Source organism: Lissotriton vulgaris, chromosome 1_1 (assembly GCF_964263255.1).
Source record: "Lissotriton vulgaris chromosome 1_1, aLisVul1.2, whole genome shotgun sequence".
Classification (NCBI taxonomy): Eukaryota; Metazoa; Chordata; class Amphibia; order Caudata; family Salamandridae; genus Lissotriton; species Lissotriton vulgaris.
In genome coordinates this window covers 531,375,307-531,401,934 of record NC_141685.1, presented here as the reverse complement: position 1 = coordinate 531,401,934, position 26,628 = coordinate 531,375,307, and the positions used below count along the sequence as shown (strand labels likewise).

Sequence of the window (26,628 nt, the reverse complement as noted above, 5' to 3'; positions counted from 1 at the left end):
GACAGATCGATACGGGGCATACGATGGGTGTCTGACTGGGAGGATAAGATCTTGCATATAGCAATGCGGATGATGTTTTGCTCTATCTCACCAACCCCACGGCATCCTGGTCTAATTTTTTAGATGTATTGGCCATCTTTGGTAGATACTCCGGATTGGCCATAAACTGGGCAAAGTCGGTGCTTTTTGTCCTTGTTGGTGATCCCACAGTTGTGCCCAATCCAGATTGAGACGGTAGGATTTAAGTACTTCAATATTTACATTACGCTTGATCCGCAATTGCGGTACGCTAATAACCTAATTTCCCCATTGAACAGGTGTAAGAAAGATGTGGAGCGCTGGAAGGCTCTTCCACTGTCCTTGCTTGGGAGAGCCACTCTCTTCAAGATGATGGCTTTGCCTCGGTTCTTGTATGCTCTGCAGAATTCGATGGACCCAGTACCGACCTCCTATTTCAAGGGGATTGAGACTCTCCAGAGGTAGCTCCTGTGGGACTGTCAGCCCGAATATCATTCGCAAAGCTAACTCTACCGTGGTATGATGGCGGTATCGGACTCCCGGATTTAAGGAAATACTACTGGGCTTCCCAGCTGGCTGTTGTGAACAATATTGTTTACGGACCTCCGGGTGATCCGGGATATGCAATGGACCGGGGTCAGGCCCCGGGTGGGATGAAAGATAGGGCTCTGCATTCTAGGCCCGGGAAGTTTCCACTGACTGGCCCGACTGCACATGTGGTACAGGTGTGGCATGCGGCCAATAGATACTTAGGCTGGAAGGACAGATTAACGTTGGCCACCCCCTTATTGTATTCGGAGAAGCTGGGTAGCCTGTGGAAAACTGAGGGGTTCGACAAGTGGGACCTTATTGGGATCACTCAGCTCAAAGATGTATGGGCTAAAGATGCGGTGCTTACATTCGAGTCCCTTAAAGAATTGTATAGTTTACATGATAATGAACACTACCGGTAACGGCAAGTGAGGCATGCCCTCACCACTCACGTCCCTAAGGACACGGTACTACTGGAGGCATCGCCCCTGGAGGACCGGGTATTGGATGGGCATATTCCCGAGAAAACTATTTCTTTAATATATAAGAAATTGGTCGACAACATGGAGAGCCCGTTGGAGCGAATCAGAGCCCAATGGATTGCGGATGGGTTGGAATTAGACGACGAGGATTGGGTAGAGGCGGTTTCCTCCCCAAAGGCAGTGACTATCCAGATGAGGCTCCGCTTTGTCCAACTGAAGATTCTACATAGATCCTATATAACTGGGCCCCGTTTGGTACGAATGGGACCAGGAGGGAGTGGGGAGTGTAGGAGAGTGTGTGGAGACACTGGTACACTAATGCATAATCTTTGGCATTGTGTGGCGATACAGGTTTTTTGGGCGAAGATTCATGATGAACTGGGAGAAGTCCTGGGCGCGGTGATACGACCAGAGGCCCGAAGATGTCTGCTGAATGTTTGGGAGCCTACAGATCTAAATGTGTACCAGAAACAATGGGTGACGCTGGCATACATGGTGGCCAAACGGAATATAGCTCAGCTCTGGGGAGCCAGTCAGCCACCCGAGTCACCAAGTGGGCGGAAGACCTAGACTGGTGTATGTTTAGAGAGAAATCGGTCTATGTAGTCAGGGGTTGACCGAAGAAGTGGGGGAAGATATGGGGGGCGTGGAATAACCACCAAGGAGGGATCTGTGAACCACCTGCGCCAAGATTGGAACTGAAAGCGCTGGAATCCCCATGATCCGAGTATTGAATATTGTCACATGTGATTCTGTACCTTGCCACAATGACCCATGTGATGAAGATTGTATGTGATCACCTGCGGTTTGTTTCCTTTTTGTAATGTCCCCTTTATGTTTCCTTAATAAAAAGAGTTTAAAAAAAATAAAAATGAGGCCTTTTTTTTTATATCATTTTAATTTTTAAGTGTGATATATGTTTTTGGTAATCTATGTTAGGTAATTTTAATTTGTTATTTATTTTTTATATTGTTGAGTTTTTTTAATGTACTTGTTTTATATGTTTAGTGTAGACTATACAGTTATTTTACTTTTTTAAATCACTTTCATGTCTGCTTTTCTTACGTCTGTTAATCTTAACTTTTAAGTCATTATGAATGTTTTAATGTAATGTTTTTTTTAAATCTGCTTAACTGTGTTTTTATTTTTTAAAGAATACATATATGTTTAATGTACATAATTAAAACTATTATTTTGTATTTTAAATAAACTACATGTAGATATATGAATATGTTGATAAACCTATTTTTTTTACAATATTCTGCTCCAGAAATTTTTTAACTATGTTTTGGTAGCATATTGTCAGGGGGTTCCTACCTGCCACGACTCTGATACTGATGTTCAGGGGGTTCCTACCTGCCACGACTCTGATACTGATGTTCAGGGGGTTCCTACCTGCCACTACTCTGCTACTGATGTTTGTCCCTCTTAGTTTCCGCCTCGGCGGACACAGGATGTTCGTGCACCTTCCACAGCCGCCTGGGCTTACCCCGAGGCGGGGCCTTCGGCGGTGACGTCGTACCCTGATGTCCAATCATCTTCCACGACGGCGCTGATAACGCGAGGTTTCGAACAGGAGGGCGCGAACGCCGGCGCAGCACAGGAAGCATCGGACGTCTTTGCCGCTGGACGGAAGGAACCCGGAACCGAATTGCCCGAAGAGACGGAAGCAGGAGACGGGGAAAGACCGACCGCAGGAAAGCCAGGAGGCCAACTATACTACGCTTCGCCCAGCCACACTTCACCTGGAGAAGTGTGGCACCGCAAGGTACGAGCTCGTATACGGGGACTGTTTCACACAGAGGGAGGAACAGCTTAAGGGGCGGCTGAGAGTGACTAAGGGACGGGAGTGGATACAGTATCGCCTTGGTTTAGAAACACGACAGACGGTGGTGGTCCCTGGTGTTCCCTCACGCCCTTACCCTACCCTTTCCACACATCGGATAAACAAAGCAGTCCAGTAATGTGGCGTTTTCTCTCTTTCTTTTCCCTTCCGTGCCACGCCACCTGGGAGTAAGAAGACGCCTTTTCAGACGTACCATCCGGGACCCCTGGCCTGACGGAGGAATCTACTTTATGTTTAATCTACAGTTTTGTAAACGTATGGACTTTGAATAAACCCTTCAGTACCACTATACTTTCCTCTCTGGTTTCTTGCTATCCAGCATTAGCAAACCTCACAAGTGGTGCCGTGACTCGGATCTCCCTTTGAACCGTCCTCTGATACAAGATGGAAGCTTTAATTCAACAAATGAAGGAAGCTCAGACAAAACTCGAGTGGGCCATAGGTCAGACCGCTACTCAGGCTGACACAGACCGTACCACCTTTTCCAACGCCATGCAGGCTCAAGTTGATAATCTCGTGAAGTTGGCTGAGGGACAGAATCAACTTTTGGCGGTGTTGGGACAAGGCAGAACACACGCCCCTGGTCCCGTTGTTCTGTTACAAAAATTCACTCCAGGTGACGATCCTTTGGCTTTCTTCTTGAATTTTGAAAGAGCTGCCAGAGCCAGTGCGTGGCCGGGGGATAGGTGGCCATTCTATCTTGCACCGTTACTGACCGGTGACGCCCAGTCCGCCTACCAAACAGTTAACAGACGGCACTGCAGGGTATGCTGTCGTAAAGAAATATATCTTGGATCGACTGGGTGTTGATGAAGAAATGCACAGACTCAAATTCCGACAGGAACGAGGTACCCCCGGAGATCTTCCTAAAACCCTGTTTTACAAACTAAAAGCAGCTGCCGACCTTTGGTTGAAACCACATGAAGGTAACATAGACGATGTGATGAATAAAATCTACCTCGAACAATTTTTAGAGGCCCTTCCTTATGGTACACAACGCTGGTTGAAACAACACGCAGGATTGACTCTCGAGCATGCCATTGAAATGGCCACCTCTTATGCCCGTGCTCAGGGTCGACCCCCGGTAAAAGAACCGGAAAAACCTTTGAAACCAGTGAGAGTTGAGAAAAAGTTTGTAAAACCCCTGTTTGAACCTCAACGACCACGCTTTCCCAAGCCGGAAGTACAACCTACTCAGGGACCTCAATGCTACGATTGCGGAGAGTGGGGACACATAGCGAGGTTTTGTAGAAAGAAACCGAAAGAAAGGGAGGAAGAGCCCATGGATGTCAGTTATGCACCATATTCTCTTCTCTTTACAGAAGAAACCGGACCGGTGTTTTACGTAAGTGTCACCATACATGGGAAAGTAGTAAGGGCCCTACTAGACTCTGGGTGTAAACACTCGGTGGTACGCCAAGAATTAGTTCCTCCCTCATGTTTAATGGCAGGGAAAACTGTACATATACGTTGTGTTCATGGGGACGTTAAGGAATATCCCCTAGCCACTGTTAGTTTGTGTACTGCGGCAGGAACTGTGACCGAGGTAGTGGTGGGAGTAATGCCTTCTTTGCCGGAACCTGTGATTATAGGCACTGACAATCCGGGGTTTTCTGTCTTGTTGAAGGATGCCTTGCAAACCGATTCCCGGAATGCGCTCCTAGTTCCCGAACCCTGGGCTAGAGACACACATTTTAGAACGGCGCAGTTGAATGACGCTACGCTTTCTAATGCTTGGCAAATCGCCCGTTCCGGTCAAGACCCTTCACAGAGAACCTTTCCCACCTTTATTGAGGAAAACGGGTTGTTGTATAGGTTAGCCAAATCCGGTGACACGCCCCAACTCCTAGTTCCTGTTGACTTCAGAGACCAAATACTGTTTTTTGCACATGCACATTTATTGGCAGGCCACTCAGGGGCAGAAAAGACAGGACAGGCTATTTTAAAACACTTCTTTTGGCCAGGAGTATATGCACAGATACAACGTTACTGCCAGGAGTGTCAAATATGCCAGCGCAGGAATCCTTATGTTCCCCCAGCAGTTCCATTGAACCCCCTACCCATCATCGGAAAACCATTCGACAGGGTAGGGATGGACCTTATTGGGCCCTTACCGAAATCAACCAGGGGACATTTGTATGCCCTAGTCTTGGTTGACTATGCCACTCGGTATCCTGAGGCCTTCCCTCTCAGAGCAGCCACTTCTGCAGCCATCGCTCAGAAGTTGGTAGAAGTCTTTTCCAGAATGGGTTTTCCTCGGGAAATCATTACTGACCAGGGAACCCCCTTTGTATCACGACTCATGGGCCAAGCTTGTAAGCAACTAGGAGTCAAGCATATCAAAACCTCCGTATACCATCCCCAGACAGATGGCCTAGTCGAGCGATATAATGGTAGTCTAAAACTTACCCTAAAGAAACTTCTGTCCGGGGATGGTAAGAATTGGGACCAGTTGTTGCCTTTAGCCCTTTTCGTCCTTCGAAGCCAAAAACAAGCCAGTCTGGGTACGTCCCCGTTTGAGTTACTGTTTGGTCGTGCTCCCAGAACATTACTAGAGATTACGAAGGATAGTTGGGAAAAGGAGGGAGTTCAGGAAGCCGAGGCTCTCTTGGACTATACACGACAACTACAGTCGAGACTCCACAAACTTAGAACGCTGGCCCATGACCATCTAGCGGTAGCCCAAAAGAAACAAAAGACCTTTTACGATAGGGGAAAGAAGTGGAGGGAATTGGATGTAGGTGACTGGGCTTTAGTGTTGTTGCCCTCTTCCACTCACAAACTCAAAAAAGAGTGGCAAGGTCCTTTTGAGATTATCCGGAAAATAGGGAAGACCACCTATGTGTTACGTCTCAAAGGGAATAAGACCCAGATGTACCACATCAACCTCCTTAAAAAATGGTTGGGAAAACCTCCCCAGTCGGTACAAACTGTTGAAACCATCCCTCATACAGTGCACAACACCCCTGTCAACCCCGAAATAACGGAAATTCAAAGAGAAGAGATTCTGGCCCTACTTCTCCGATACAAGGAGGTCTTTTCTGACCAACCCGGGAAGACCAACATAGCAGTCCACACGATTCCCACTCCCCAGGGGACGGTAGTGAAACAAAAACCCTACAGAATTCCGGAGGCCCGTAGACAGGCCTTTCAGGATGAAATCAACCAGATGCTACGTTCTGGAGTCATTGTGCCCTCGAAAAGCAACTGGTGCTCTCCAGTGGTTCTAGTTCCAAAACCGGATGGAAGTTTCCGTTTTTGCATTGACTTTCGAGCTGTGAATAGGGTCTCAAAGCAGGACGCTTATCCACTTCCCCGTGTGGATGAACTGCTAGAGCGTCTTGGTGAGGCCCAATACATTACGACTATTGATCTCACCAAGGGCTACTGGCAGATTCCCCTACACCCTGCAGATCAGGAAAAAACGGCTTTCTCCACCCCCTCAGGTCATTTTCATTTCACTGTTCTTCCTTTTGGCCTCCATGGAGCTCCGGCCACATTCCAAAGAGCAATGGACACTGTACTATCCTCACACCAACAGTATTCTTCCGCTTATTTGGACGACATTGTGGTCTTTAGTAAAACGTGGGAAGAACATAAAAACCATCTTGAGAATATACTCTCTAGTCTACGCGATACGGGGTTCCACATCAATGCCAAAAAAACCCGAGTCGCCTTCAAAAAGGTTAAGTACTTGGGGTACGTGCTCGGAAATGGACTAATTGAACCTCAGACTGAGAAAGTCAAGGCTATTAAGGACCTTCCCTATCCCAAAACCAAGAGAGAGTTGAGGGCTTTCTTGGGTTTAGTGGGATACTACAGGCGGTTTATTCCACAGTTCGCTGAATTGGCCGGACCTCTCACGGACTTATTGAGGAAAACGCAGTCGTCCCCAAGACTACCTGCCCCTGGTCCTAAAGAGTCGACCGCCTTTCAGGCCTTGCAAACTGTCCTTACGACTTCACCTGTGCTGATTTCGCCTACCTATAAGAAGCCTTTCATTCTTCAAACGGATGCCTCTGGGGTGGGTATAGGGGCTGTCCTTTCACAGGAGGATTCTGATGGACTCGAGAGGCCGGTACTTTTCATCAGCCGTAAACTCTTCCCCAGGGAACAGGCTTACTCCACCATTGAAAAAGAGTGTTTGGCTGTCCGCTGGAGTGTGGAAAAGCTTCGGTACTATCTGGAGGGTCGTCCTTTTGTTTTGTATACGGACCATGCCCCTTTGACTTGGCTGCAACGTAACCGTGGCCACAATGACCGCATCCTTCGGTGGTTCCTTGCTCTCCAACCCTTTCAGATTGAGGTCCGTCATCGCAAGGGTCGTGATCAGGGCAACGCTGACTTCTTGTCCCGGTTTCCTCTTTCCCCCAATCGGGGAAATCCTGGGGGGAGGATGTGTCAGGGGGTTCCTACCTGCCACGACTCTGATACTGATGTTCAGGGGGTTCCTACCTGCCACGACTCTGATACTGATGTTCAGGGGGTTCCTACCTGCCACGACTCTGCTACTGATGTTTGTCTCTCTTCGTTTCCGCCTCGGCGGACACAGGATGTTTGTGCACCTTCCACAGCCGCCTGGGCTTACCCCGAGGCGGGGCCTTCGGCGGTGACGTCGTACCCTGATGTCCAATCATCTTCCACGACGGCGCTGATAACGCAAGGTTTCGAACAGGAGGGCGCGAACGCCGGCGCAGCACAGGAAGCATCGGACGTCTTCGCCGCTGGACGGAAGGAACCCGGAACCGAATTGCCCGAAGAGACGGAAGCAGGAGACGGGGAAAGACCGACCGCAGGAAAGCCAGGAGGCCAACGATACTACGCTTCGCCCAGCCACACTTCACCTGGAGAAGTGTGGCACCGCAAGGTACGAACTCGTATACGGGGACTGTTTCACACAGAGGGAGGAACAGCTTAAGGGGCGGCTGAGAGTGACTAAGGGACGGGAGTGGATACAGTATCGCCTTGGTTTAGAAACACGACAGACGGTGGTGGTCCCTGGTGTTCCCTCACGCCCTTACCCTACCCTTTCCACACATCGGATAAACAAAGCAGTCCAGTAATGTGGCGTTTTCTCTCTTTCTTTTCCCTTCCGTGCCACGCCACCTGGGAGTAAGAAGACGCCTTTTCAGACGTACCATCCGGGACCCCTGGCCTGACGGAGGAATCTACTTTATGTTTAATCTACAGTTTTGTAAACGTATGGACTTTGAATAAACCCTTCAGTACCACTATACTTTCCTCTCTGGTTTCTTGCTATCCAGCATTAGCAAACCTGACACATATATACAAGTATTTTTGTAGATATTTTTGACACGATGGTCTGGTGTCACAATACTGCTGTTCTCAATATTGTGTCATATAGTTGTCAAACCAACACCCTTCCCACAAACTGCTTTACTCCCTGGTGTGTCGCTCTTTCATATGAAAGAGTTAATAAGGTTGCAGATATTAAAACTACTTGTGACACCTGTAGTGCGAAGTTAAACATACATGAATTGCTAAAAAACTATAATGGATTCAGTTTATTGTAAAATATAGCACAAATTATAATGCAGTTACTCCCATCCCACATTAGTTTCACAATGACAACTTCTCATGCTATTCGTGAAAAAGCTCAATCTCGGACACTTTGATTTGTCTCATACATAGACGATCCAGGACCCAGTGTTGTTTTGAGATATACCTTAGTCTCTCTTCTATTGTAACAGATTCAGGTTGATCAAAATGGCATTCTTCCGGGGTCGCAGTACATCACAAAATTTTAGTTCTCTCTTCCATGTCCAGGACTGCATGAAAGGTCGGTTCCCACAGGCCACCTGCATGATAATGGACCTGGAGACGGTGTCCAACAAGCTGAAATGGCTGTACCTCTTCCTTGTACTTACCCACCTGGGAGTGGGCTCAAGACTTCTGGCCTATACCAGGTTACTATACACTGGACCAACCTCTAAATCGATTGACTCGAGCCATTTCAGCCCCTTCCCAGTGCACCGGGGAACCAAGCAGGGGTGTCCTCTATCGCCTCTGCTATCCACTCTTGTGATGGAGCCACTAGTCATCCGACTGCTGGCAGTGGAACGAGACTGGGGCATACCATTGGCATATAGGACCCACTGAGTGTCGTTATATGCAGACAACCTACTGATATATCTCTGTGATATTATCATCGATCATTCCCCAATAATTGAGTAATTGAGCAGCATGTGCTGGTATCGCTCTCAAAACATCTTGACAGTAACAACCTGTTAGAAGCCAATCAGGCAGGGTTCCGTGCTAACCATAGCACGGAACTAGTCATGCTATCAATTCTGGATGAATTGAGGAGCCGGGCAGATACTAAAACACCTAGCGCCCTGGTACTATTAGATCTCTCCGCGGCGTTTGACACCGTGTGTCATGAACAACTTTTGTCGCGGTTGAGGTCTTTTGGTATCAGAGGTACAGCCCTGGCATGGCTTGCATCATTCCTGCAGGGCAGGACACAAAGAGTCCAACTGGGGGACCTGCTTTCCACCTCCGCGCCTATTACCTGCGGGGTCCCACAGGGTTCTGCTTTGTCGCCCCTACTCTTTAACATCTATTTGCAGCCTTTGATTGCACTCCTGAACAGGATGGACTGCCTAGTCTATAACTACGCTGATGACACCCAGATTATCATCCGGCTAGAGGAAGGTCCAGGAGCGTCTACCAGGCTACAGGACATACTTAAAGCCACGGTTAATTGGATGTCTAAAAACTCCCTAAAAATTAACCCGGATAAGACGGAAGTGTTGCCCATTTCCATCACGGGCAACCCCTGGAACGAGAGTTTCTGGCCGGTAGAGCTGGGTGCACCACCGAAACCAGCGATAGCAGTCAAAAGTTTGGGTCTGTACCTGGATGGGAAACTATCCATGGAAAAACGGGTCACGACTGTAGTAGGAACCTGCATTGGTTTAATGCGGCAACTGAGAAAAATATCGGCACTGCTATCGTTCTCCACCCTGAAACAGGTGGTTTCAGCTACAATCTTGGCCAGACTGGATTATGGAAACTCCCTGTACATAGGGTTACCCCAGCGGCTGCTGGATAAGCTACAGGGGGTTATGAACGATGCGGCCAGGTTGATCTACAAGAAACCTAGGATGACCCACTCATCCCCACTGATGCAGGAGCTTCATTGGCTCCCAATTCGGCAGAGAGTAGTTTTCAAGGGACTGTGTATAGTGCATAAGACGCTGTACGGGAATGCACCAACATACCTTAAGTCCAGAATTTCTCTCTATACGCCGAGCAGGACTTTACGCTCTTCGGATGCTACTCTCCTATCCCAACCCCGATTTAAACTGGCCACGGTAGGGGGACGTGCTTTCTCTAAAACACTCCCGGCTCTGTGGAATAAATTGACCCCAGATCTTAGGAAGGAACGCAATTTGTTGACTTTTAGGAAAAAGCTAAAAACTGTGTTATTCAAACAAGCATGGAGCAGTCACTAAGCGTACTCTAAGACCAAGTAATATGCTCAGCCCCTACTAGTTAATTTGGACAACCAGCGCTTAGAGGCCCCGGTGGCTATAACGCGCTATACAAATCAAATAAATAAATAAATAAATAAATAAATATGAACTACCCTGACGAGTTCACTGCGGCCGCTGAATTGAGAGTGAACTGAAAGAAATCTGTCTTATACCTCCTCAGCCTGACCAGACCTGCATGCCCTGTCCACCTTACGAAACACTCCTCTGTTTACCTGGGCATACGTCTCAACCATACCCACCAGGCCTTGCACAAGGGTAACCTGTGTGCTGCCTTGCCTAGAATCAGAGCCCAAACAAAATTTTGCAGGCCCTTCCTTTTGCTCTTATAGGCCAGACCGCACTTGCTAAAATGGTTCCTTTACTTTGGCTACTATATTATTTTACTAATCTGCCAGTTACCCCACACCATTTTAGGCAACCTTATTTGGGGCACCTCAAGATAATGAGATGCTCTATGGAAAATGAGGCTACCAGTGGACCACGGGTGGCTGCGCGCTCCTCGTATGAAACCTACTTTTTAGCAGCCCAACTGCAATGACTGTCAGGATGGACTGCAGGTCAGTATATGGAAGAGACTTGTGGGGTGGAGAGAGTCCTTTTCTCATCCACAATACGTGGCTTCTTACTCCCCAAACCCAAGACCCATCCTGGGCAACCACTACAAGTGGCGGTGGCCCAGACATACCTATTTTGCACATATCGCATAATTAAGAACACTCAGACTTACGCACCAACATTTCCCTTCATAGGACTCCAACCCTTCCCCATGACTTACTAACGCAGAGACATGCCGTCTTGGATGGCCCAGACACTTTATACCCTGGGCAACCTGTTTTCTGATAGGCAACTGCTTTGTTTCGACCAGTTGATGTTGGACTATAACCTCCCCCACGGCCAATTCCTATTCCACAGACAGTTCCAACCTGCTGTATACTTCGGGGTATCCCGGACACGGAACTAACCGTTCAACTAGTGGTGCTAATTATCCTTACAACGGGAGATGACCGGCATCGCATTACCTAGCTTTACAAACCCATTCAGGATATATCGGCAGTCTCCCTAAACATACTTCAGCAGAAATGGGTGATGACTTTGGGAGGGTGATCCATGACAAGGTATGGACACATGCCCTGGAATTCCCCAGCAGGTTTCTCGGAATGCTCGTTCCAGGAACATACAATAGTTTCTTCTCCGCAGGGGATATCTCACCCCAGCTCACATAAACTACTATTTCCCTAGCATGCAGGCGGCCTGTCAACGCCGATGGGCACTAGACACAGATTTAAAGCACATGCTGTGATCCTGTCAGTCCATAAACCACTACGGGCAAACTGTTCATGACACTCTACAGGAAGTCATGGAATTGGCGGATATGCACACTTGGGAAGCATGCTCACTAGGCATCTTCAGACGCCGTAAACAACACAAAGTACATATTCGGTTTGGCTCCTTGGCACTCCTTGCCAAATGTGCAATCACCTTACAATGGCGCTCTTCAACAACCCCACTACTAGAGGGCTGGTATGGAGCAGTGCGTAAATGGGCAACAGTTGAGGAAAATGCCTTTCGTTTTGAAGAGGTGCACCATTTTTAAAATCAGTCTATTTCCCCATACTGGGTGACCCTCTTAACACAATTCATTCAGCATACTAAAAACGACAACCACCGCTCCCCCGAACTGCAAAGGTCCCCTACTACTGCTATTTAATGTATTTACTACCTCTGCATCACACATGCAACATATCACTGAGGCTTCTTTACCCTTCCCCCTTGTTGCTGGGTCTCCCCCAGAGTACTCATCTTATGCCACTCCTCCCAACTTCATCCACTGCCAAGGACTGCCACCCATGTCCATTGTTCACTCTGCCACCGTTTTATTTCTCTTTCTTCATTTAAACATATGACCCTCTCACAGTCACTACGATAACTGACATGCATGCCATGTAAAAGTTCTGAGAGTGATGATATTGCTGTATTGGTTTTTTCTTACATCCTAATAAAAAAAAAATGATGTAAAAACAATTAGGTCACAGCTGTAGAGATGGACCAGATGTACCATGCTGTCAAGCATCACCTCTCTTACTGCTGCTGGATTGCAGGTCCAAAACTTACTAGGGCTCATCAGTTGTAATGAAGGCATCTTGTGACCGCAAAACGTCAAGCATATGACAACTTACAACATGGATATTTCTCAGTTTGTGGTGCTGCCTCTAACAAAGGAAACATTAAAATATAATATCCCCTTTTGTTTAGGCACTTTAATTTCACTTCTGGCATGACTTACACTCTGATGGAGTCCTAATACAATGCAGATGAGAATGCTGCTTACTTTACAGGAAATCACAGCCAAACAGACCATAGGCTGAGATTAGAACACGTCGCTGCATGAAAGTCAATTCACCAAAATGCCAGGAGTAGCAGAAGTGACCTCAAATTCCATTTGACCTTTACTTTCACTCACACACACATGCTTACACATACACACACACTCTCACATAAACAGGCTCTCACTGGCAAGCACGCACAAAACACATTTTAAAAGTAGTTTCTACTTGACTCGACTACCAGTGAGTGTCATATTCTAGCCAATTGTGCTCCATTCTTTATTATACCAATTGTGAATATTATATCATTCACTATTAGTGTAATAAAACAATGACAGAAAAAAGGGAAAGTGGAGCCCCAATCGAATCCATAGGGATAAGCTTTGTGTTCCTCGAAGTGATTTTACCACCTCTGAGGCCAAGGTTTGCAAAGACAGTCAGGGGGCGGAAAGGGAAAATCAGAGTAAGGAAGGGGAAAGGCAGGGGCCAGAGCTGCGATACTGGCCGACACCTTAATGACGTCCATCTTTCGCTGCACACTGTGGAGTCAACTCAAATGTGAACTGTGAACAACTTCATTCAGTGTTTCAGCTCTTGAAGGGAGCAAATGCAGATATCCTGCAAACTGCCCTCACCACATCCTTTACAACTGTACTAAATTAGCATTAATAGACTTTCTATGGATGTAGAATCATTTATTATTAAAGTCAGAAAACATTTTTCTACTCCAGCTAAGCGAACAGCGGAGTTAAGAGTTTTTGCTTTTGCAGACCTAGAGTGGCAGCTGTTGTTTCGGCTGGCGAATGTACCAACAGCTTGTTCACAGCCACTGATAGACTGTTGAAGTGCTGGTCAGCATTGAAATCATATTTCATTTCTCTCAGATAAGAAAAATACCTAAAGCAATACAGGATTTTCTAGGACTTGAAAGTGGGGAGGCCACCATGACACAAGTCAAGGTTACCTTTTCATTGTTCAACATTTTGATAATTTTCAACACATCCATCCTGCAGCTTAAGCAGGATGAGCGAAGCACACCTGAAGTACAAGGCATCGTCAGAATATTGCAGAACAACTTAAAAGATAGAGTGGTAATCAGTTCTTTAGCTTCCAAGTACAGAATTATCTAACTTCCCTTGACTCAAGGTCAAGTTCAAGCATGCAGTGATTTTTTTACATGTTTTTGAGCGCTCTGTAACATATTTGGAAAAATGGTTAGATTTTTCAGAGAGCCACTACTTGACACTAGAACCCTGTTGCTTAAGGGAAACGCTCACCTTTCACCAGCTCTACCAAGCTGCTGATGTGTTTAAATTGACCAGTCATCTGCAACTACAATACCAATTCAACATATACAGTCTAATTGCTACTGCTTTGCGAGCTGTGGCAAGCAGCAACTTAACATGTGCAAAGAGATAGTGAAATGTTTTTTTCAAATTTGCCATGCGATCTTCCCAATATAAAATATTTGGGTTATTTAAGGCAGCAATGCGGCTACTGATAGGATTTTTATCAATTAAAGTTCAGATTTGACATACTATATGTGTTATGATGTTGAACTTCTTAAAGTAGAATTGCAATTCCAGGCCAACACAAAACATTTGTGCACAGATTTCTATCAGTTTTCTCCTGGGAACAAAGAACTTCACAAGTCCAATATTTCTGAGAAAAAGTACAATGTCAAAAGCAAACACTAACAAAACTAATATTGCTAATGTGTGTGATTCAATGTGTTAGCATTCATATTAAGGGCGCAAAATACTCTGAAAACTGACTTATATCGCCGATCAAATTCTGCTTGGTGTGCTTTCCTAACATAAATGTATTCTTACTTGTACTTGTGTAGGTGTCTAATTACTTATATATTATTGTGCAACCTCCTATGAAGTATTTATAAAATGTACCTTTTGTCCCGAATTTTTGTCTTGAATTTTGACCGTTTGCCCTGAACTTTTACACACTCACTCCACAATCTGCATCCATGCCCGGCGGCCACCATAGTTGTATACCCCTTCTTTCCGTACTAAACCATTCACAGTAGGCGTTTACTTTATCCGTCTTCAATCCCCCTCTGTTCTGAGTGCTATCTTTTGTTACATTTCAAGTCTCTGTGCCATCTAGCTGCAGTTTAATTTAAGTACAACTCCAGCGTGCTCGGCACTGCATAGTGCAGTGTGCCTACAATGAATGGCTTAAGCAGACAGCCCCAGCATTAAATAGGTCTGTGGGCAGTTAATGACTATGTGATAATACAACCGGTAGGACACAGCTCCATCTACACTCACAGAAAACTCTTGCAGTAGGCGGACGAGTGCCTCAGAAAGAAATGGTGCAGCTACCAGACCAGCGACTGCACTAGTTTCTTGCACAACTTTATACAGACTGCAGGCCACAGTGCAGGCTCCAACCAGGCCTCTGCCTACAGAGACACCAGTCTGTCTCAAGCTGTGCCTTAATTTTAAAAGATACAGCTCTCGCTTGACTAGGAAAGTGCTTTTAAGACTGTAACCACCCACTCTTGGACAGAAAAGATGTTAGCGATCACAGAACACAATTTAAGACATTTTGAGCTCTGGTGGTATGTCCACTCAAAGGTCTCTTTTAGTGGATTTCCTCTAATGGATCAAGGGGTAGAACATAGAGTATGAGCTCTTTCATGGCCTCCATGCCAAAGCATAGCAATTATATGTCTATTTTTTTGGGATTCATATAGGGATTAGGCTTTCTTTTTATCAAACAAAAACATTGATAAACACTTGCATAATTTTAACAAACGATTCACGTCATTACCTTGCGTACAGAGACCCTGCATATGCACGGATCGAGGATTCCCGAGGTGGCACTGGCACTCATTTTGCACATGAAAGAAAACTTCTTCTTCCAGTGGACAGAGTTTGCTTGCACTACCTCCCTGAAAAAAAACACAAGACAATGGTTTAGCATGATGGGTTTCAATGCATAACAAGCATTTACAATGCAATGGTCTCGGCATTATTAAAGGAAGAGCTATTGGCATTGCTCACAACTTTTTTTTTTTTAATCCTAAATAAATGGCAGTGTCATTTACAATGCCAATAGCTTAATCGCTCGTATATACATGACCTATTGCATTTACACCCACACAGAGCCACACACACAAAGCCACCCACACACATATACAGAGCCACCCACACACACATACAGAGCCATCCACACAGTGTCATTCACATAGAGCCACCTACATAGAGCCACCCTCACACAGACAGAGCCACCCACACAGAGCCACCTACAGAAAAACTACCCACAGAGCCACACACACACGCACAACCACACACAGAGCCACGCACACAGAGCCACACAGAGCCAGCACTCTGTAATATTTTTTATTGATTACCTCTTTAAATATTATTGTGGCTACTGTGGTAGGAGCATGGGTTTACCTGTTGGCTGGGGAGTGAAAAGGAACAAGAAAAACGGCTCAATCAGGGGCAAAAGAAACTTACCAGCGAAGCTGATCCGGGCAACAATGGCGGCCGCAAACGTCCGCAAAATTCGAATTCGGGGGCGTGTTTTGGCGTTCTGAGTAACGGGTGACGTCACAGGGCGAAATAACACCAAAAACACGCCACCAAATCCGAAAGAGACAGGGCTTCATTGGAGTGACGCCCCTCTCCTCCAATGGCTGGCTTCCGTTTAGGAAGCCAGCCAATGGAACAGAGGTGGAGGAGAGAGGCGGGTTCCAAGCCCCGTCTAAAAATCATTAAATCTCCGACCAAAGACTGCGCAAGCGCAGCCTTTAGGTCCTCGACCTAAAGAGGAGTGCTTGAAAAGCCAGCAGTGGAAGCACAGAAGCCAGCCCTTCAAAAGAGATAGTAAAGAGGCTATGCTCCATGGGAGGGACAACCACAAGATTGAAAAGCTGCTACACAAAAAAAGCAAATAAAAGTTACAGGAAAGCCAAACGGTAAGCAATGGAAGGGCTGTAAGGCCCTGTATGTTCTTGGTAAGCCCACAATAGGTCTTCCACACCCAAACAACTCCAATTCACCAACCTTTCCTCCTGTTGAAAGCAGAGCCTGCTGCGGGCGTCCTGGTAGCTGGCTGCCATTGTATCCATGTAGTAAATATACAGGTGAGCAACCCAATATACCCTTGCGGGCTCGGGCAAGGTTAATTCAAAGAGAGTTGGCCAGCAAGGGGTTTTGTTGATTAGCTAATTAACAGCACCATAGGGACCTGCATTACATCATTAGGGTACCCGGATTTGAAATAAATCAGTGGCTGTTTTGAATTTGTTAATTTCTTAAAAAGAGTCCAGTAAAATCAGAACAACACAGTGTTACCACACTAACACCATATATACATTAAATAAAAGAACGGAAAGACCAGGATTTTGTGTTATTTGAGAATTATTATTCAAATCAGGCAGGGTACATACATAGATATTATTTAGATATTCAAGGTATTGGTAGTATCATCCTTAAACATATCTAAACATTAAGTCCAAACTGCTCAAACATAAATACAATGATTTCAACCCAAAAATCAGAAGAAAATCAAAGGAAGGTGAAGACACAAAATAAGCAGAGATGGACTGAAGTAGTCGACGTTTCGGTCTTTTTGAAGATTTTCACAAGACCATCATCAGGACAGAAAGGTTATATATACAAATGATGACCCTTTAGAGGTGTAGAATGTGGCCGCATCCGAGGAAACTTCAAGCCGGACCTGCTTGAAGTTTCCTCGGATGCGGCCACATTCTACACCTCTAAAGGGTCATCATTTGTATATATAACCTTTCTGTCCTGATGATGGTCTTGTGAAAATCTTCAAAAAGACCGAAACGTCGACTACTTCAGTCCATCTCTGCATATTTTGTGTCTTCACCTTCCTTTGATTTTCTTCTGATTTTTGGGTTGAAATCATTGTATTTATGTTTGAGCAGTTTGGACTTAATGTTTAGATATGTTTAAGGATGATACTACCAATACCTTGAATTTCTAAATAATATCTATGTATGTACCCTGCCTGATTTGAATAATAATTCTCAAATAACACAAAATCCTGGTCTTTCCGTTCTTTTATTTAATGTATATATGGTGTTAGTGTGGTAACACTGTTGTTCTGATTTTACTGGACTCTTTTTAAGAAATTAACAAATTCAAAACAGCCACTGATTTATTTCAAATCCGGGTACCCTAATGATGTAATGCAGGTCCCTATGGTGCTGTTAATTAGCTAATCAACAAAACCCCTTGCTGGCCAACTCTCTTTGAATTGTGTCCATGTGGCATATTTCGAATCACAGAGCTGGCATCGTAAACAGCGTTGCAGCCCTTTTCAAGAAGCGTTGCATAAACAGGCCTGCCTCGAGCGCCCTTGAGGAGATAAAGTCTAAAGAAGTGATCCGGCATGGAAATGAAACTTTCATGAAATTTAAATTGAGCCTGAGTAATTCTCTGCGAAGTTACTAGTCAAAGACTGAAAGTAGCTGGCTTTTCTCCTTCTGCTTTCCAAATAGGAGCTAATGGAAACTATTGATCGCAGAGGCATTATCCAGCGGCTAAATATGATTGATTAGGCAACACAATAATCTCAAGGGTATAGAAATTCATTCCGTACCCTGCATTGCTACTTAACTTCTGCAATGACAATGTGACTTGGCCAATTTCAGAGCATCTCTGAGCCTGGCACCCAGGATCGATACGTTATACCAGATCATCGCCGGCTGCATGGATGAGGAGGCGGGGGTACCCTGCTGCTCTGCTAAATCACGTTCACTCCCATGGCCTCACTGGCAGCTACTCGATGGCCAGTTAGCCTGAACCACCCGCCTTTCATGACACTGAATGGCTTGCCTGGGTTTTTATATTTGTAAACACAAAAAGGCTTCATTAGGGGACTGCGAGTAAGCTGAACAAGTCGAAAAGTACAACGAGAGTTTGGCTTTCCCGGAGCGCATCAGACACCCGTGCTCCTGGGAGGGAGGGAAGCGATGGCGTTCACCGGGCCGGGATACCGCTCTGCAGCTGCCCACGTGTCCGCCCCTCTGCCCGGGCTGCATTGTGCGCCGCCATCTCACCTGGTAGGGCTCTTCTGGTCTCCCATGCTGCAGGGCAACGGGAGGAGGAAGGAAACTGCAGCCTCCGCTGCGAAAATTAGTAGAGGGATAAAGAAACGAGGCTGTTCTGGGCAACAATGGCGGCCGCAAACCCACTGAAAGAAAGAGAAAAGGCCCACCCTTCGAGCGCTGCACTGCCCCAAGCCCCCGCCGCAAACCTATCCTTAGACGCACGGGTGCAGAACATGGCAAAACATGAACTTTTTAATAAAAACAGATTACAGGCCTGTCCTCTGCTTGCTCTCCGACAATGCGCCTTGCATTGCCAACCGAAGATGAACAACCACAAACAAAAAAATGGCGGCTGCAAGCTTCCGAATTTTTCAGAATCGGGGGCGTGTTTGGCCGTCTCCAAAAGGGGCGGAGCTTAAAAGTGGAAAGAACAGCACCAACACACCCCGAATCCGAAAAAAAGACAGGGTTTCTTTGGAGGGACGCCTCTCTCCTCCAACGGCAGGCCTCCGTTTAGGAAGCCAGCCAATGGAGGAGAGACGAGGACAGAGGCGGGTTTAAACTGCCACACTAAGACACATTAATTCTCTGGACTTCCGGCTGGCAAGCCAGCCTACAGTCCCTCGACCTAAAAAGCAAATTGAGTCACAGTTTTACATTGCAAAATGTTTTTCAATTCGGATCCAACCGTAAAAAACAATCCTAATTTACAGCTAAAAATTATAATGTTAAGGCAAGGAAAGGAGGCCAACTTCATGCCACATTTTTGTATTCCAGCTCCTCACAGCAGCAAAATTCAAAAGCAACACTCAGGACATTAAAAGAAACATTAGAACTGCTTTAAACCACTGACATGCTCACCCATCTTCCTTTTTTTGGCCTCTCTAGTAACTTTTTATAGTCTTAACTTGTAGCAGTTTTCATCCATACGAGAGAGAAAACAAGCACTGGTAAAGCCAATAGGCTTGGTGTTGGCTGCCTGCCTTTGGCTTTGTTAATACTTTTTCTCCGGGTAAAATCAAAAGGTCGTCTTGGATGATGCCAGAGCTAAAAAGAATATTGCAACAACAAGGTGCCTCTCAGACCATAGATCAAAGGTTATTTCAGTTGTGGAGTACTACAAAAGTTATCTCCATATGTATACACTTAATGAACTGCAGTTACTTATAGACTCTTGATACAATATTTAGCGTTATCCCTTTTCACCATTGCTATGTAATGCTCATGAAATCAATTACTCATAGAGCAGGTAAGTTGCCTGTATCAAACATTTATCTTCTGAAAGGAACGTCTACATGGAACAATAACATGCAACACTACATTTAACCCAAAGAAGATACATTAATCAGGACAAAACACAAATGAGTGACTGATAGAACAGTTCATGTACACATTCTACAAAGTGGTCATACTTGACATTATATACAATAAGATATCAAAAGAAGAGGAACATACTATACAATAGATATGCCCTATTGGACTGCTATGCCACTTGTTCTATTTAATTAATCATATGTGTCCAAATTGTTCTTGAAATCGGAACCTATTAATCGTGTTCTTGATTTTGCACTACTGAGACGTTTTTTGACCTTCGTGGTTTGACTGGGGACAAAGTTTCGATGGAAGGTCTTCCTCAGGAGGCTGAGGACTTATGGAGGACACTTGGGGGTTCCTAATCATGTATCTTGGAACCGCATCTTGGACAGAACAGGATCCTGGAAGTAGATAGGGGATCAAGTGACTACCCTTATGTGAGATCCTTAGTATCTTTTTCCTTTTATTTAAAAAAAAAAAGGAATGATGTATCTCGTTTGCGATTTTCTCCAAGGCTCTCGTTTTTACTTTGGCGCTGATGCAGAGAGGGCTGTTGATTCCCGCCATAGCGTGGACGGTTTACACGAGTCGAATGTCTTTAGTTTTCCGTATTTCCTAGTTCAAAAATTCAAAAGCAACACTCCAGGACATTAAAAGAAACATTAGAACTGCTTTAAACCACTGACATGCTCACCCACATCTTCCTTCTTTTGGCCTCTTTAGTAACTTTTCATAGTCTTAACTTGTAGCAGTTTTCATCCATACGCAATAAAAAGCACTGGCAAAGCCAATAGGCTTGGTGTTGGCTGCCTGCCTTTTGGTTTTGTGAATAAAATTCTCCTGGTTAGGTCTCGCCTGTCGATGCGCATGCGCATCGAGCAAGCGAGACTATAGGGGCTCATCCACTCTTTATCTAACTGCAAGGAATCGTGGCGATTCCTTGCAGTGCCCGTGACTTTTAAGGTCAATGCGCATGCGCATTAAGCTTATGCGCATGCGCATTGACCTTAAAAGTCACGGGCGCGTGCACGTCCGTGTTTGTTTACCCTTGCCTACTCTCTCTCTCCCCTCCCCGCCCCCGTTCCGCCCCCTCCCCTTCCCGCCGTGTCGCATTTCTCCTCCCCCCTCCCCTCTCTTCCCTCCGTCTTCCTGCCATGTCGCACCTCTCCCCTCTCCGCCCCCTCCCGCCCGTGTGTTGTTTACCCTTGCCTACTCTCTCTCTCCCCTCCCCGCCCCCGTTCCGCCCCCTCCCCTTCCCGCCGTGTCGCATTTCTCCTCCCCCTCCCCTCTCTTCCCTCCGTCTTCCTGCCATGTCGCACCTCTCAAGCCAAAGCGCTGTTGGAAATGCAGCAAGCTTATCCGTGACCTCCTTTGGGTAGCCTCGGGCTTCGTTTACTCTACCTGTCTGGGCTGTTGTAGGCAATCCCACTGTCCTCGCTGTGGGCCGCCCCTGAAAGTTGCGCTCGTCAGTCTCTCAGAATCTCTGGGTACTGGTAGAATGTCTGCAGCATGCTTTTGGGCAGTCTCGCTGCACTTCCGGTGGGCACTTTTGTCTGGTCTGTTCTGTTGGAGCCTCACACCCTCCATGGCAGTGATGCTGGCAGTCTTATTGCCCTGACAACGGAGGTCTCCTATGTGTTCCTGCCGCAGTCTCTCTGTCTAGTCTATGAACAGTGGCTACGAGGTGCTCTGTTGCAATCTCACTATCACCCCTCTGCCGAGCTGTCTACACACTGCCCCCAGTCTTTTAAATGGAAGGTGTTTTAAAGCCGCTCTTCATCCTTCCTTACTTGCGTCCTCTTCTTTCGTTTCTCCCCTCAGGCCCTACAATAAACGCTCCTCTCGCCCGTCTGCTCCTTTCCAGGCGCCCCCAAACCCTGACGGAAACCCCTCACAATCCTCTCTGAACCCCCCTTTATTGTGCTACTGCCTCCTTCACTCCTCCACATCACCCCATGCCCCCCCCCCCCCCCGACTCCCCTGCCCCCCATCTTCAGGTTTATTTCAATAATCCTTATTCTCCTTTCGTCTCCCCCTCGCCCCCTCATACCCCACACTGTCCGGTCAGCCGGCTGCCCTTCGTTCTCTCCCTCTCCCTTCTTCACGGCCCTCCCCAGAGTCCTCGCGCACCTGTGTTCACTCACACCTCCATTCTGTTCCCACGCACCTCTTTCCTTCAGCTATTTCTTTCCCTCGCTCTGGATTACTCACTCTCCCCATCACACCCCCAGACACCCTTTCGTTCACCTCATCTGCTTAAAGCCAAAACTAGGACATTTCACGGAAATAGAAAAAGGACTACACCATAGTGGTCTCTCTCCTGCCACTAATGGCTGTGTTCGCATCTTGCTGTCACCGTGTCAAGTTGGTTTAATCATTTGGATGCTCCGTCCCGTCTTCGCGCCCCTCCCCCAGCACCCCGAGAGCCACTGAGCCGAGATGAAACACAATAATGGAGTCTCTCAGCTGAATGTTGTTGGATGTGGTGTAGTTAACAGCACCCAGCCGAAGCTAACTGGTTGGGTGACGTAGCTCCTGCCCCCCGTGCCCCCTCCCCACACACACACACAGAGCGAGGCTCTCCTTACAAGCCGCCCCTGCTACTAAGAGAGGGGCCTAGACCATGAGATTGTGAACTTGATTTAGTTAGTGTTCCAGGACCCTGCCTCTTTCTTTCGGGCGCCTGGAGGGATACACAATTGTGCAACCGGTAGACAGGGGGCCTCTGTCACAGCGACCTGGCCAGGGCTGGAGTGTTCGCACTAAGCACCCCATTTGTTCCGGGGTATAAGCCTGTTTTTTTAAGCATTACTCTCACTCTCTCACTCACTCTCACTCACCCTCACTCTCACTCACCCTCACTCTCACTCACCCTCACTCACCCTCACTCTCACTCACCCTCACTCTCACTCACCCTCACTCTCACTCACCCTCACTCTCACTCACCCTCACTCTCACTCACCCTCACTCACCCACCCTCACTCACCCTCACCCTCACTCACCTTCACCCTCACTCACCCTCAACCCCTCACCCTCACTCACCCCCACTCACCCTCAACCCCTCACCCTCAACCCCTCACCCTCCCTCACCCTCAACCCCTCACCCTCCCTCACCCTCAACCCCTCACCCTCACTCACCCTCAACCCCTCACCCTCACTCACCCTCACTCACCCTCAACCCCTCACTCACCCTCACTCTCACTCATCCTCACTCACCCTCAACCCCTCACCCTCACTCACCCTCAACCCCTCACCCTCACTCACCCTCAACCCCTCACCTTCACTCACCCTCAACCCCTCACCCTCACTCACCCTCAACCCCTCACCCTCAATCACCCTCAACCCCTCACCCACCTTCACTCACCCTCACCCTCAACCCCTCACCCTCAACCCCTCACCCTCAACCCCTCACCCTCACCCACACTCACCCACACTCACCCACACTCACCCACACTCACCCACACTCACCCACCCTCACCCTCACTCACCCCACCCCCACTCACCCTCAACCCCTCACCCTCACTCACCCTCAACCCCTCACCCTCACTCACCCTCAACCCCTCACCCTCACTCACCCTCAACCCCTCACCCTCCCTCACCCTCAACCCCTCACCCTCAATCCCTCACCCTCACCCACACTCACCCACACTCACCCCCACTCACACTCACCCACCCTCACTCACCCTCACTCACCCTCACTCACACTCACTCACACTCACCCATCTCACTCACCCTCACACCCACCCTCACCCTCACTCACCCTCAACCCCTCACCCTCACTCACCCTCAACCCCTCACCCTCACTCACCCTCAACCCCTCACCCTCCCTCACCCTCAACCCCTCACCCTCAATCCCTCACCCTCACCCACACTCACCCACACTCACCCCCACTCACACTCACCCACCCTCACTCACCCTCACTCACCCTCACTCACACTCACTCACACTCACCCATCTCACTCACCCTCACACCCACCCTCACCCTCACTCACCCTCACACTCACCCTCACTCACCCTCAACCTCATGCTAAAGATTTACAAAAAAACCCATTAACAATTCTAAAAGCACTAACTCTAATGCTGCGAGACCTATTGCATTTCTAATGCTTGTTGTAAAACTGTATCTTTTAGGTAGCTGCCAGGCCTTCATCGATATACATCAAAAAATGGCTCAAAGCAAAAACTATTTTGGCATTCAAGCTCTTCGTGAAAGAGCAGAATGCCATCAATCACAGCGAAGTTAGCCAATGGCTCTAGTGGCCGACCCTCTGCATGCTCCAGTGGGCAAATGAAAAATGTTAATGGCACAACAACAGACTGAAGACGAAGGGGGGCATTTTTTTTGTAAAAATCAAAAGATCTTCTTGGCTGATGCCAGAGCTAAAAAGAATAGCAGCACAGCTAAACTACTCTGACACTCAAACAAGTGTTTACTTTAAAAACGATTTAAGGTTGTCATCTGTTTTGGCCCTATTCCTGCACCTGTAAGCTCTAACAGGTAACAGAATGCAATGGAAATAACCTGAAACAGTAGTTACATCCTTGGAAGTGAACTGTTACTGCATCGTGATGTAGAGTTGGTAGTGTACTTCCACACTAATGTCGAGAATAAAATGGTTTCAAATTTACCCTTTTCAACACAAAATGGAGTTCATGCTGCTTGAAAACAATATCAGTCAGATATCTATTCCACGATTCACACTGCCGGCCCACATGCTTTAAACCAAAAGCACCAGGCTTGTCCCATATGAGGCACTCTTGACATATACCTGGTTAGGGTGGTAGAATCCGCAGGATCACCGGTATCATGGTACTGGTAAAGTGTAAAATAGGGGTGGGCAGAACTTGTGGAGTTTCATTACGTGGAATTCCGCTGAGTAACATAAAAACTCAGCTAGATTCCACGGAGTTCTGAGAACGGGCAGAATGCGCCACGTCGTACTGCTTGCTCTGATCTTTAATCGCCGTGAGCTTGTAACGAGCTGGAAAATCAGTGCAAACTGCACAACACAGCATGCCAGAGGGCGCTGCTTCTTTCTGTTGCTCTAGTAGATTTTCTTCTCGAGCGGCAGCTTTCTCAACGTGAACGGTCGCAACCTTCTGCGAATGACAGCGTTGAAAAATCTCACCGGGAGACATTCCAATGCCTAAAAAAATGTTTTTTTTAAAAAAGAAATATGCACTAGGTAAGCAAATTTTCACTCCTGCTTGTCGACTTAATGTTGGTGAGCAGTGCGCAAGAAAAAAACGTTGCCAAGCGGCGAGCGGAGGAGTTTTGCAGAAACTCCACGTTGCAAGTGGAACATAGAGTGGGCAAAACTCAGAACGGCATGAGCTGAGAGGAATTTATTGCCCACCCCAAGTGTAAACACCACACCTCTAGACAACTGTGCAATTATCAGTTAATCTCCACCGAATGGCACATAACCATGCAGGTTTGATTTTTCCAGGTTATAATATGCATAGATTTCTCAGCAATTCCATTTTCACCAGCGTAGGTGGAAAAGAAAGTAGACTGGTGCAGAACAGAGTACAGGAGAAGGGTGCCAGTGAAAGTAGAGACCGGACTAAGACAGGTCCGAGATATTAATGTCCCTGTGCCGCAGTAGAGGGCTGGGCAGGGGCCGGGGGTGCGCTTGTGCTGCCCCCTCTGCCGCACATTAGTTTTTAGTTCAAATATATGTTTCGGTAAATTATTGTAACAGGAAAAATACCTTAACGCAGCATGAAAACTAAACATTATTATACTGCAGTTATACTCTTACGATATAGCAACAATCTAACAGACTCTTAGAACATAGCAGCAATTAAACAGACTCTTGGGAAGAAATTGACCACTGAGACTTGGCCTTCCAGATGAAGACAAAAACATATAAATGAATATTGCTTGGCAGCATGTGTAAGGCTGACACATTCAGTGGTGCTTTTCGGTTAAGCTTGTCACATACAAGTCAGGGGAAAAAGGTACAGCAAAGCAGATCATTTTTGATACAATTATGCAGAAAACGCCCTATAGCTGTGATTCCTTGAGATCACCAATTTAAAATTAAATAATATCCACCTACAAGGAGCATCAATGTACAGATACGTCAAAAATGTTTACGCCATTATCAATCAACCATAACTTTTAACCTGAAGAATTTATAAACACTTTTGAAAGAAGGCTTATCTTCAAAATCGTTATTCCAAACGGAAAACAAAGGCAGACGTGTTGCCAAAAACAGAGTGTATTCTCAATAAGATGTACTTTGCTTACTAATTAATGAACAGGAGCACTTTCAATTACATTCCTAAGGGCAGGACTTCATTAAAGTGAAAGGAAAATTGGAACAACAACAAAGAAAACCATCCCTTGTATTTCATCACCTAACTTTGTATTCTCGAAGGAGTGGGGAGCGGCATTTTCCCCCACCATCAAAACCATGGAAGGGAGACAAAGACCCAAACTCTGCTTTTTCTTTTAGTTTTGCATTATGGCTTAATGCAATGCAAGAGAAATCTACTTTTGAACAACAGGATTTCCCATATGCTGGTATCTTT

The 26,628-nt window shown here is 46.6% G+C and overlaps 1 protein-coding gene across 1 annotated transcript in view; it reads right to left on the bottom strand.

Annotated features, from left to right (window-relative positions):
• EEIG2 (EEIG family member 2) overlaps positions 1–26,628 on the bottom strand; it is a 501,852-nt gene that overhangs the window by 317,899 nt on the left and 157,325 nt on the right. The window contains exon 2 of the mRNA XM_086953895.1: positions 15,512–15,632. Coding sequence (XP_086810021.1) covers positions 15,512–15,632 — 121 coding nt within the window. The remainder of the gene's footprint in view (positions 1–15,511; positions 15,633–26,628) is intronic.